Below are 14,387 nucleotides of genomic sequence, written 5' to 3' on the forward strand. Positions count from 1 at the left end.
TGGGGAAAAAGAAAAAGAATAAACAAGCCTTGTTTAAAAAATACCTGGCTTGTTTCTGCAAGTAATGGTTGTGCAAACTGAACTGAAACAGAATTGATGTGGGGGCAAAACTAACCTTAAAAAACTTCTATGTTTTAAAGTAAGCTTCATGAGGAACAAAGACTCTTGAAAGTTATTGCTTATTTCATATCTAATGTAAATCTAGCGAACTTGATGAACATAGCATGAATATTAATCTCCAAGGTGACAAGAAGGTTGCCTGGTCTGTTTTGTTATTGTTTAAGATTCAAACAAGCTCTACATGGAATAACAAGCATCATAATTAAGGAATTTGATCCAGTTTCTTTTCCTGGAGGGTCTGCTCAATTTGATTCCAATGACACAGCAACACCCAGAGGTACCAGGGCTCTTGAGCCTCACAAAACTGCTTCTGTCCAGGACGAGAAACAGAGAGAATGATATGGAGCTGGGAGGGGGCAGAGAGAGATTTTTATTGGAAGCTGTTAAAGTGGTTGCTATGAGACCTTCTCCAGCTACACAGGCACAGCAGCGAGTGCGAGGCTGATAAATCGTACCTCTTGCATTATACCTTTCCTTTCTGCCGCCTTTTTTTTTTCCCTCTAACACAGCTTTTATAGTTGTTTAAGATCAGAGAAAGCACTTGCCAGTTGCTTTTTCTTCCCTTTTGCTCCCTTCTTCTGCCTCGTGCAAGATGGAGCTAGAAAATGAAATGATCAGCTCCTCCAGCAATTCTTCAGCAGGCTCCAGAGAGTACAAGGTGGTGATGCTAGGAGCGGGGGGAGTTGGCAAAAGCGGTAAGTTTCAGCAATGGCATATTTGGGGAGGAGGGGTGAATTGGGAGTCTAAAGTTCACAGAACAAGAACATTGCTTAATGAGGGGTTTCATTCCTCTTTCTCTTGCACATGGCTTGGATAAAAGACTTGTTTTATAACAGTTCATGACTGGGACAGTGAGTCAGCTTAATTTGTTGCAGACTGAAATGTTATAAGCCTTTTTAATTGGATGGTTCTGTAAAACTAACCTTGGCTCCACTGAGGAGCTTGCTGCTGTTAGTTTAGCAGCAAGCGGTCATATCCCTCTGACACTTGGTGAGGGGTGATGGTGTGATGAACAGTGTGGATGTAACTGGTTGGCCTGCCTGTCCTTGTGCTCAGGCAGGAATGGAACTAACTGCAAAGTAAGTCAGCTGTATAGTGCAAAGTTGGGGGATGCATGCAGTGACTCTGTTCCCTTCCCCGTATCTCCTTTTGAGTTTTTTGCTGAGTGTCATTGTGGCTTAGCTGGTATTAGTCTCCTCTCCTTCCCAGACAGTTACAGAATGCATGCCTGAGTCTTACTGTAGGTGATAAGGTAGATTTGCAGCGTATTTTAATATCACCATCCAGCACTGGCAAGATATGCTAGTGTCTGACAATAGTATCTCTTCAGAGGAGTCATTATTTTCTCCAGACAATGTTTTCTTTTTCCCAGATATTATCACCTTTGATTTATTCTCACTGACCCTAGCATTCTCTGTTCTTAAAAAGACTTTGCTGAACGCACAGTGTTTGTCTTAGAAGCCAGTGTATTTAGCTGGCCACACAACAAGCATTTGATTACATCTTGTGTAAATTCAAAAGAAAAAGGGAAGAAGAAAACAGACAACAGGAAAAGGATAATACAGTATATCCAGGCTAGATTTCAAAGAAATTGAAGGATAAGTAAGCTGTGAAACTAAGCTGCAATAATTATGTAGCTCAAACAAGTTTATTTCCCATTCAAACAGCAAGACAAGGTATAGATGCAGAAAAAAATAATTATTCGTAGTGGATATAATTTCCTCTCTGTATCTGTTTTCTTGTTGTGTTTGGCTTCAACTTCAGTGGCACATCTGTCAGTAAAGGCTATCTCCCATCAGTATTGCTTAACCAAGCAAACAAATCTTGGCCAGATGTTATGCTATGATCACTGTATAAAATGGGAAAGAAGAAAACACTGGTTTTCTCAAAGTAACTTTCTGCAATTTTCAATCGTAAAGCAGGTATCCAGGATATGTCAGCTGGAACTTTCAGTAAAATGTCACCCTTTTTTTTTTTTTTTTTTTTTTCTTCCCCTGTGTGTGCCCAAAAGATGGCAGCAATTTTTCCTAAGGATATTATTGTGATAAAGATGTAATTTTGACTACTCACTCACCAAAACAAAGGATAATATGAACTATACCATAATCATAGTAAAACTGAACCATAAAAGCAAATTCTACATGTACACTGAGAAATTTTCAGAATTCCCATTTATTGTTAGAGTTTTAAAGCACAAATGATGTTTATTCAAATCTTCTCATTCAGAAAACATCAGCTGTTGATTTCATGAGAATAAAGTCTTCAAATCTGTAATACAAGGTAATGATACATCTCCAAGCCTGAGGACTATGCGAGTATTCAAGCACTGGGTGTCCGTGTGGTCTAGAGAAATGAAAATAGGACAAAGTGGGTAGTAAGGACATTTAATGGGAGTGTGAAAACCTGTTGTTTTCACAAAAGTGAAGTTTCTGGGGGAAAAAATGGCAACAAATACAGAAGAAGGGAGATGGGCCAGTCATAATTTACAGGCTATGAACTTCCAGCATGGAAAGGACACGGAATATTTCAGAAGAATCATGAGAGATAGTCCAACTGATAGAATTCTGTTAGAGATAAGGAAAAATTGATGTCGATCCATAAATCATACATACTGTTGTGTAGGCAGGATTAATTTACACTGGATTAAAAGCAGAAAAAGGCTTGAATGACTACTTTCATTCTCCAAGATGAGCTCTGCTTTCCCCTAATGACCTAGATTCCCTCTGTTGAGTAAGTAATGAATTTAACCATAAAAAAAGTTTCAGAATAGAAAGTATTCTGTAGAATAAAGATCAGAGATTAAAAAAACCCCAGAAGTTTAATTACTAGTTTATACTTTGACTGATAAGTAATATATGGGATGATATATTGATATAACCTGGCTTCTTTCCCCTTCTTTTCTCGCTTTCTTTGCTTTTTAAGTCATGATAAAAGCTTTAGCATCTGTAGTGAGTTACTGAGTGGGAAGTCTCTCTCTGATGAAAGCCTCATTTTGTTCAATATTAAATAATTCAGATTTGGAATTTTTCTTAGGAAATAAGCTGCAGAAATGTTAAAATATTTCTTTTGCCCTGGACATAGTTCACTTTTAGAGATCCTGTAGGCATTTTGATCTTCTGTTTCCCACCCTCTTGTGCTCTTCTTACTGTGCCACTCCAGACTGTATGTATGGAGGTCTTTGCACTCAAAATTATGTGCTCATTACAAGGGGCTAAGTGTTGTGACTGTATGTGTGAACAGGGATGAACGAGGAAGAGGACACCAAAGGTGGATGCTCTTTTGATGTTGCTGCTTAGAGAATATTTGCTTTCTTTTGTCTCTTGACTTCTGTTCTCTGAGATAGCAGGAGGACAGCCAACCTCCTGTTATTTGGACTATTCAGTGTAGTAGAAATTTTGTAAGAATTGGTAATAGAAGATAGTCACCACATCCAAACCTGATACCCACCACATTCAGAGTAATGATGTTTAAACTGAAAATAGTTTAAAAATCATTACTTTAGGGTCTCCACATTTCATAATCAGTGGCAAAAAAAAAGTAAATTTCTGCCACTATTTGATAGGGGGGAAAAAGCACCACAACAAAACCGGAGTTCAGTTTAACTAAATGTGCAAAGCCATATGTATTCCTACTAGTTGATTTCTGTATCGTAATCATAGAATCATAGAATAGTTAGGGTTGGAAAGGACCTTAAGATCATCAAGTTCCAACCCCCCTACCATGGGCAGGGACACCTCACACTAAGCCATGACACACAAGGCTCTGTCCAGTGCAGACTTGAACACTGCCAGGGATGGAGCATTCACAACTTCCTTGGGCAACCCATTCCAGTCCCTCACCACCCTCACAGTAAAGAATTTCTTCCTTATATCCAATCTAAACTTCCCCTGTTTAAGTTTGAACCCGTTACCCCTTGTCCTATCACTACAGTCCCTGATGAATAGTCCATCCCCAGCATCCCTATAGCCCCCCTTCAGATACTGGAAGGCTGCTCTGAGGTCTCCATGCAGCCTTCTCTTCTCCAGGCTCAACAGCTCCAACTTAGATTCCTTAAAATGAGTTATCCCTTCTAAGGCTTCTGAAAATAAACTATTTTTGTGTGCAGAGCAATATGCTGATTTATTACTTTGTGTAGGTTGTGTCAGACATAGAATCATAGAATCATAGAATCATAGAATCATACAATAGTTAGGGTTGGAAAGGACCTTGAGATCATCTAATTCCAACCCCCTTGCCATGGGCAGGGACACCTCACACTAAACCATATCACCCACGGCCTCATCCAACCTGGCCATGAACACCGCCAAGGATGGAGCATTCACAACCTCCCTGGGCAACCCATTCCAGTGCCTCACCACCCTCTCAGTAAAGAATTTCTTCCTTATATCCAGTCTAAACTTCCCCTGGTTAAGTTTGAACCCGTTACCCCTTGTCCTATCACTACAGTCGCTAATGAAGAATCCCTCCTCAGCATCCTTGTAGGCCCCCTTCAGATCCTGGAAGGCTGCATACACTCTTCTGCAAGTACAGGCAAAAATTAGGCTAGAACCAGGAATTAAACTGAAATGACTGAAAAGTAAATTTTTACTGACTCTCATTTGAATATAATCCAAACTGGAATTACACATTTCTAAGATTTTGACATTCAGTCTTTGGTTCAATCAGAAGTTTCAGGTAAGCTCGAAAGTTCCAGGAACTCAGACAGTACTGTTCAAACCTACTTCAGGTTGCCTGACGTAGGTTTTAAACCCTAAGAGTCTTACTGGTTTGAAAGAGGTTTTGCTTATATACCTTATAAATACCTTCAGAGATCTGCATCAGGACAATTAACCAAGCAGTCTCATGCTCTCTAGTATGTTGCGGCTCAGACCTCTGGGTTTAGCTCTATTTTTCAGTGTTACAAAAAATACACACAAAAGACCCTCTAAATCCTGAGACCATGCAATGCCGGCTTACATTTAGCAAACTAATTACACTAATAACAATAATTAACTGCTGCATATTCTGCCAAACTTTAGCAATAATTAGCTGAGGGGTTGCGCAGTGCCTACCAAAAAGAACAGATTGATGTACCTGTACAACTGAATAAAACCAGACACTGTCTGTTTAATAAAAAATTGTTACTACCCAGGCATCCTTCAAATGCTGAGCAGATTTCACTGTAATCTAACTCTTCTTAGCCAAATGAAAATGCTATTCTTGTTTCATTGTTTAATTTTTTTTTCCTTAAGGCTAGTTCAATTAGATTTGTTTATGGGCGAAGATACCTACTGTTCCTGGTAAATGAAATTACATGGTTAACTATAGAATGGGTATATCATAGATGCAAAGTAAATTTAATACCACCTTGTTGCATTTCAGATAAGAAGAGGAATTACTAAAATGTAAAAAATTAATAAATATTTGTTGCCAGTAAGTTTGTTTTTGTCTTAGAGGAAATGTGCATTTTTCAAGATTTATTTCTCAGACTGATTTGATTGCCAGTTTATTTGTTGCCACCCTAAAAATATTGAAGGGATTGTAAAATCAAGAACAGATTCACTTAGGGTTGTTACAGGAGGAGTATTGTAGGGAAGTGAACTTTATTTCTCAGTCTGGTTTGGTCAGGGGAGGAATGCTTACTCTATTGATTGACTTTTTTTTTTTTTTGGTTAATGTTGAACAAATGCCATATTTCTACAGAAATGCATCTTTGGGCAAGGGCAGCTTCCGTCTTTTCCCATAAATCAGATTAAGTACCAAAGACTTTATAAGTGCAGAGTTCTGATGTTTAGACTGGAAGGGACCTTCAAAGGTAATCTAGTCTGATCCCTTTGCAATGAGCAGGGACACCCTCAGCTAGATCAGGTTGCTCAGAACCATATCAGCCTGGCCCTGAAGGTGTCCAGGGATGGGGCATGAACCACCTCCCTGGGCAGCCTGTGCAGTGTTCCGCCACCCTCATTGTAAAGAAGTTTTTCCTCCCATCCAGCCTGAATCTCCTCATTTTTAGTTTAAAGCCATCACCCCTTGTCCTGTTGCAACAGGCCCTGATAAAAAGTCTTTCCCCATCTTTCTTACAGGCTCCTTTTAAGAACTGAAAGGCCACAATAAGGTCTCCCTGAAGCTTTCTGTTCTCCAGGCTGAACAATGTATTTTTAATATATTTGTGATCTTTGATAACAAAACTGTTATTATTTTTCAGTTATCTTCACAGCTAGGTTACTGAATTTCTTTCAAGCTCGACTATGTGTAGTTACAACTCCTAACAATTTTATCTTATCACTTCTTTGTTAACAACTTTGAAAAACTCTATTCTCTTATTTTCCCATAAGTTAATACCTATAGACAGTCTTTAGTTCACACCTTGACCTTATTTCTGTTCAATACATTGAGCATCTGAAACCTCACTTATAGAAGTTTATTTTCTTGCTGAGAGCATTTTGTATCCTTAATTTGAATGCCCTATAATTTCCACATCATTTTCTGAATACGATTTCCAAAAATTTGCATGCTATTCTATCAGTGGTCTTACTAAAAGCAATATTGCTTACTGATTTCCTCCTGACAGTCCTTTTTTGTTTCTCTGTGAATAATGAATTCTTTTGTTCAGTATAGTTCACAGAGGTCACATATAGGAATATCCACACTAACCCTTAAGGTATTTGCACATTCTCTTAGCACAGTCACCCGTGCTATTGTATATCTAGTGATGACCTGAATTCTGCATTTCCATATGTGTTATCCTATTTTGGAAGTATTTTGCTGGGTTATGACTGCTGAACCTGATGATTCAAATAATTATGGACCTGTATTCAGTATTTCTCATTTATCTGCAGTGTGTTTGTTATCCACTTGAAAGGATTAAACACGTTGCTTATTCATTAATTTTCTTGACTATGGGCAGACCTTGGGGCCAGAATTATTTGCCTTGGGGAAATGAGTTAAAGATGTTTTCATTATTTTGCTAGATCACATAATTCAATGGCTGGAGGGGTGGGGGATTCAATTAGAGTTCCTCCATTTAATAGGATAGTTTCTGCGTGTGAGATACCAGTTGGCCACTGAGAAAGCTTCCTGCAGTTCTGGTTTCTTCAACACCAGAAGCCATCTGATAAATAGGAGAGAGTTCAGAAAAGACGAACAGAGATGATAAAAAGGCTGACTCAATATGATTTATGATGACAAATGACCACAGCTATATTCAAATAGCTCTGTCACCCAGTAGTCTGAGACTCTTTATCATGAAACTTGCATATATATACAGTGATTTAATGTAAAAGGGGCTGGATGCAGCTGTAATGTGAATAGGTTGATCTGTCCAGCTTCTCTCATTATAACATCCAGATGATGATCACCCACTTTGAAAAGGCTAGTAAGTGGGATGTTCACAGTCTGTGCCACTTCAGCAAATTCACTGTATTTGAAGGTAATGAATATCAGGAAGAGAAAGTATGTTTTCCAAAATTTGGAGGAAAGGGGTCAGAATGCTTAATGGAGAGTAATCAGTGAAGTGGTAAAATCAGAATTAAAGCATGCATAATTACAGGTGTATGAGATCTTCAGACCTTGGGTCAATAAGAGCAGTACATATCCTTAACCATTTGTCCAGAAGCAAGATAGAGAAGACTGTGGAATAGTCATTGAAAGGAACAGGTTGGTGAAAGTTTTATTAATCTAATTGGTTTCAAGATAGAAGACTACATTATAGAGATAGAGCATTAATGAGCAAATATTCCTGAACAGAAGAAGTAGTTACGGTCTTCCAACTCGGTAATAGTAAAGTAATACTGTCATCTTCAAAATTGAGAAATGTGCTAAAAGTCACCAGGACTTGTGGCTGATATGACATTAATAATGTGTGTAACCAATATCTTTCTTTTTGTTCAGACTGCTTAAAAGAGATCCAAAGGCTTGTCTCAAGAATGCACTTGTCTGTTGTGTACCAGAAAAAGTCTTTTATGTCATTTAAAAAAGTCATTTAGCCTCATGATAAACTGCATCCTTAAGAGAATAAAGACTCCCGTATAAATGGAAACATGTTGAGGTGGCACCCTAGCAGTAATGGCTACCTAATGTACGTGTTGGGTAGTGGTGCAGTAGATCTATTAGCTTACCACTTGCAAAAAACTATTCTCTGTTCTGATGATGGAAATGGGATTCACTGGTTTGGGACCTTCCTCTAAAACCGTTCTGAATGAACAATGATGTGAAGAGATCAGAACTCGTGGAATATTATATCAGTGAACCTGATTTTCATGGTGTGACTTACTGCAGGGGGGCTTCACTTACACAGTGAAGATTTCACTTTTCCCGTTCATACTGGTTGCTATTAAGAGTCAAGACACTGTCTAGGCTGTTCCTCAATGACAGGAATTGAACTATCAAGGACCCTCCTGTTTTCAACCATACACAAATCTGGCATTTGAAATGCCCAGATTGAAGTCTCAAATAAGGGAACAAGCACTGTTTCATGACAATGACTGGGCACTGTCGGTATCTTTGCTGTAAACAATCTGTTGAGGCAGCCACAGGAACTGTTTGCTTTCCAAGCCATCCCTGCTGCTAAGCTAAGCCATCTGTAGCATTTTCGGCACATGCTATCTACTAGAATTTGGATGAGATTAAATCCATTAGGGTCATTCTTGAAAGCAAAATTAGGAAAGATTTTTTCCCCCCCTTCTGCTGCTGCTTTAATCTCTTCTCCTTCCATACTTTCCACTTTACTTCCTTCCATTCCTTTTCCACTTAATTTGTTCATTGGCTTTAACTGTTCTCCCTTTATACTTGTAAGCCTTTCTAATTTGCTTTTCTAGAGGCTAGAAGACTCATGATGCTCACACAGCTCCACTGACAGGTATCGAGTGTTACCAAAGCATTGGACAGGGTCACCGTTTCAGAGGTCTTGCTGTCTTCAAAAGACACTGTGCTGCAAGTTATAGTGATTTGCTAATGCAGTACCTGCCACTGACTGGATCTCAGTGGAGACACTGGCTAGAACCAGCTTTGTTCCAAGTTGTGTGGAAAATATCCAGAAGAAACATGTGTCTGGGTCTCTGTGTGTACACAAAAGACTATGTCAGGGGTTGCCAAGTTGGGCAATTGTTGTTATTCTGGCCTCCAAAAGAGGTATGTTCTCAGATCATTTACCTGTTGTAAAGCAGTGGTTTAGCTTTTCATCCAGATAAAAACCAAGAACTAAACTAGTAATTTCAGGGTCTCAAGAATGGACCCACAAATTGTTGTAAGTTTTAAAAGTTAATTTCATAAGATCCTGCAAACAAAAAGCTGTAATATGCTGAGAGACTGATGCATGTATTTCTTTAGCTCACACTGACTACAGTCATGAGAAGAGCTGTTGTTCAATTTCTTTCCTTGCAATCTCACTGAAGTGTTAAGCATTTTCTAATTCTGAAGTTCTTGTCCATTTTCGCATGCACAAAATTAAGGAGCCCTAGCTGAAATTCATACTGCCAGACCCTGTGATTTCTTTAGTGACTTTGCTAGCCTACGACCTGCATGACAGTTTGTTGTGTTAAACTGAACTGTAGCTTTCTGAACAGGATCTTCAGTGTGTTTACAGAAATGTCTCTTTAGCAGCTTGCAAAATACTTACCATTGTTTCAGATTTTTGCTCAGATTGTTCAAAACCAAACCCAAGTATTGTCAAATTCTCGATTGTTTCAAATCAGCAGACCTCTGCCTTCCTAAATATGCCAGAATGCCATGCAGGCTGTAAAGTTTTCCCTTCTCTAAAATCTTGTCTGGAACTTTCTTAAAATAGAAATCATGTTCCTTTCTCAATTTAAATGCAAAGTAATCATTAGACATTTTCTACACAGTGAATAATCTTAGTTGGTGACAGGGTCATCTGTTCACTGACAACACACACTACACCAGAGGTCTGCTTCGTATGCTATATGCCACTGCATACAGCCAAAGAATGTATTTCTGGGCCTCAGGAGGTCTCCTTATGTTTGTAGATATACTCTAGAGAGACACTATTTCTCTACTGGGAATAGAGGAGAAGAAAGAGCAATCTATCACAGTCATCAAGGAACCCTGCCATGAGCTACAGAAACCCAGTTTCCTATGCTTTTCTTTCACTTAACAGCAGTTTCAATGGATTTTCCAGTGTCTTAATAATACCTGTGAATTTTCATCATAGTCTCTGTCTTCAGTGGTTAATCTGTTAACCTATCTGTTTTTAAAATGGAAGCTGAAAGACCCATTTAAAAAAATCTTTCCTCCATGAAAATTGACCAAGATACTTCAAAGTAATTAAATGTCTGACACAACAGGAAGTAGCAAATCATAAGCTTCCACTTTTTTTCAGGTTAAGTGCTCAAAATAACAATTGTGATATTTGAGGGTGGAGAAGTGTTTCAGAAAAAAACAAGCCAGAAGATACAGAAGGAACAAACAGAGCAGTGGGAGGCGGAAATCTAACAAAAGTGGACAACTAAGAACAGCAAACAAGAAATCAGAAGAAAGATGGGTAAAAGCAACGGAAAAGGATTGAGAGGATGTGTAGCAGTTCCTGTGCTCAAAGAACATTGGTTTCAGACGCTTTTTATTATGCTTATCCTACTAGATGCTCCTGGGCCATGGTTATACCCCGAAATCTTCTGCAGGTGTTGGTGGCCAAAAAGTACACAGAAGTTGTGTTACTGCATCTTTCTGCTGCCTCTGTGACTTACTGTCCCATGATTCTCTCTCACTGGCTTTCTAGAAAAGGAAGCTGGAAAGAGAGCAGCACAAATCTTCTTGGCTCTTTTTTCCCAGCACTTCATGTGCTGTTAAAGGTTGTTCAGCCATAGACAAGGCTGTGTAAATCTATCATTAATATAAATTTATGGGATGCTAGGCAAAGCGGTGCTTCTCCTTTGTGGTGTTCTGACAGTCTTCCACGACTCAGAGGAGTCTGTGGGCCTCTGCCTTAGCAATATCTAGCACCTAGTGAAATCAGTGGGAGGCCCAGCGTTTGTCAAAATTTGAAGAATTAGATCCATCCACACACCAAAATCTCAAATAAAATAATGAATTACAGTGGTACTAGAGATATATTTCACTCAGTAGCAGGAGGACAAAAAAAAAAAAAGTTCTGTTTTTGCTCAGTCTGGGAAAAATGTCAAGATGCAAAACAAAAATTTATTTATTTCTCTGTGTTTTATCTTATTCTTTGTGACTCAGCTGTTACCTTCACTCTCATTCCCTAACTTCTACTGTTCATCACACTTGCCTGTAAACAAACAGCTCCCTATAATCAAATGTGGACAAATGGCAGTAGGAGGAAAAACCAAAACAAAATGTCAGTGACTATAAACAGATTTAAATACACATGTCATTGAAACACGGTCATGTAAGACTTATTTAAATGTAAAGTAACACACACTTAACGGAAAATAATTGCTAGTGCCAACATGTTATTCAAAGAGTTATAGAAAGTGCTGCAAAACCCAGTGAGATAACCACTTCTATTGATTGACAGTGACAGTGCCTTTAAAGAACAGAATTATTTTGCGATTGAAAGCCAAAGAGCTATGGATCAAACTGATTTGCAAAGCTGCATCATATGTTTCTAATGCATCACTGTACCTACTGGATGAGTATTAGTATGTTAAGTTTCAGATACTGGTTAGGTCAGTTTTGTGTGTTGGGATTATTTAGAGTGGTGTAATTCAAACACATGAATAAGCTTGTGAATTAAATATATTTCTGCTTGTCTGTAAGCAGGAAAAATGTAGAAGTTGAAATTTTTGGTTCAAGACAATTTTAACAGTTCCTTTCCTGACTTTGAGTATCTCAAATGAAGTTGTTAAAAATTGCAGGCAGTGAATACTTCACAAGGTTGGAACTCATGGGAATATCTTTGGCACCACTGATGTTAATTTAGTCACAACAAATAGCAGGATGTGGATTGGGAGCAGATTAGATAGGCTGTAGTAGACGTAATTGCTCAGGAAATGACCTAGGTAGACTGAATACCAGCTTGCACCATGATGAAATTCCTGAGGGAATCAGAGGTTTCCCTGGCTCACAGTTCAAGTTCAATGCAGGAGATAAATACAATGAATAATTCTTTTCAGGTTTAGTGCATCACAGGTTGCTAAAAAATCATTAGCAGTTTGGTGATAGAGTTAGTTGCTTCTGAGTTCTGATTCCTTCCTCCCACTTTTTTCTTTTTTTTTTCTTGCAGGCTCTCTCTTCAAGCATACGGTAGAATTTATGAGGGATGTGTGCAATGTAAAATACCACCTGTTTACATTACTGCAGTGTGTGGAGCCCATGCTATCTTTCAAAATTCTTTATATCTTTCCTATAAACTTACTTTAAGTGTATTTTCTACTAATGAAATATTTTACGAGGAATATGGCAGTGTTGAAGGGCTTAGATTGATAATCTATTGTGAAATAGTTTTTCTGTTTCCATTTGATTTTTTTATCTATATTTTTTCTCATTTATTTCTTTATTTACATTAATTTCAGGATGTTTAACATGTGATGAGTTTCCCACAATGGCACAGTGTTAAAAACTCACCTATTTTCAGAACCACCTCTAGCTGAACTGATAACCAAATACATGTTTGTTTACTTTAGCACTGGAAAACCAAGATAGGATGGGGCTTATTTGTTCCCTCAGTGCCTTCTGTATTGCATCTGTTCAGCTCAGCGATTACTGTCAGGATTGTGGTATTTAAAAGAAGAGCTGAAGAGATAATAGAAATGCAATTTGTGTTCTGTGCTGCCTCACATATCACAAAGAAAACTGGCAGCTTAACTTTAGCTTAACTTAGCTCTTTGCTTGACCTTAGCAGTAGAGCAGAAGAAACAGAGCCCTTTTTTTCTTGTACTGAGAGTTCCATCCAATGAATGATTTTTAATGGAGAAGCCGCTCACACTGGAGTATGTGGAGAGGGGAAAAACAAGGAAAAATTATGCAGCTGAAAAAATAAATCTGCATTTCTTCCTCACTATCTCTTTGAAATGACCATAGAATGCCTTGACTCCTCTTTTCTGCTCTACCCTCTCGAATGTCTGCATTAAAATGGTTAAAGTGCATGGTTAAATGGGATGGAACATAGGAGAGAGAGAGGGAAATACATAGGAATTGCTTGAGTAATTTATGTAGGTTTCATAATATCAAATAGTCGTGTCCAGGAAATATTATAGCAATTTATAATTCAAAGGACAAAGAATGTCTGGTGTGTTTCAGGTTTGATATGTTATGGAGGAGAACAGCTAACAGAATCAATGTTGCTGGGTTACACAAAAGTTTCTGAAGTTTAAGACATCTTTCTGTAAGCAATTATGGTGGACTGACCCCAGCCAACAGCCAAACACCCACCCAGCCGCTTGCTGGCTCACTTCCCCTAAGGGAAAGAGAGAAAAGTAGTGCTTACTCTGATCAAGGACTGTCCGGTCTCTCATGCTCTTCCAGTGAAGAGGGACACAAGAAGCCAGGAGGAAGCAGAGACAGGACACCTGACTCAAACTAGCCAAAGGGGTATTCCATACCACAGCACATTGTGCCCAGGACAGAAACTGGGGGGAGTTATTCAGATGGGCAGATCACTGCTTGAGTCAGTCTGGATGTTGGTTGGCGGGTGGTGAGCAATTGCATTGTGCATCACTTGTGTTTATTTATCCCCCATCGGGGGAATGCAGAATTTCTTCTTTTCCTCTCTCTCTATTTCCTTTTATTGTTGTTGTTGTTATTCCTTACCTGTGAGGGTGCTGAGGTGCTGGCACAGGGTGCCCAGAGAAGCTGTGGCTGCCCCATCCCTGGCAGTGTTCAAGGCCAGGCTGGACAGGGCTTGGAACAACTTGGTCTAGTGGAAGATGTCTTTGTCCTGCCTATCAAATTGATGTCTCCCCAGTTTAGAGACCAGGATGTCGTGTGAGACAGTGTCAAATGCTTTGCACAAGGCCAGGTACATGACGTCAGCTGCTCTACCTCTGTCCATCAGTTCTGTAGCCCCATCATAGAAGGTCACCAAATTGCTCAGGCAGGATTTCCCCTTAGTGAAGCCATGCTGGCTGTCACCAACCACCTCCTTGTTTTTCATGTGCCTTAGCATACGTTCCAGGAAAATCTGCTCCAAGATTTTGCCAGGCACAGAGGTGAGACTGACTGGTCTGTAATTCCCCGGGTCATCCCTTTTCCCCTTCTTGAAAATGGGGGTTATATTCCCCTTTTTCCAGTCATCAGGAACTTCACCTGCCTGCCACGATTTTTCAAATATGATGGCCACTGGCTTAGCAACTTCATTCGTCAGCTTCTTCAGG

The 14,387-nt window shown here is 39.1% G+C and overlaps 1 protein-coding gene across 1 annotated transcript in view; it reads left to right on the plus strand.

The window, feature by feature from the left end:
* Window positions 1–712: 712 nt before the first annotated feature.
* The window catches only part of RIT2 (Ras like without CAAX 2), a gene marked incomplete at both ends in the record, with an annotated part of 187,755 nt that continues 174,080 nt past the window's right edge, over window positions 713–14,387 (plus strand). The window contains one exon of the mRNA XM_080638245.1: window positions 713–815. Coding sequence (XP_080494371.1) covers window positions 713–815 — 103 coding nt within the window. The remainder of the gene's footprint in view (window positions 816–14,387) is intronic.

Source organism: Psittacula echo (genome assembly GCF_963264785.1).
Source record: "Psittacula echo genome assembly, chromosome: Z".
Taxonomy (NCBI): domain Eukaryota; kingdom Metazoa; phylum Chordata; class Aves; order Psittaciformes; family Psittacidae; genus Psittacula; species Psittacula echo.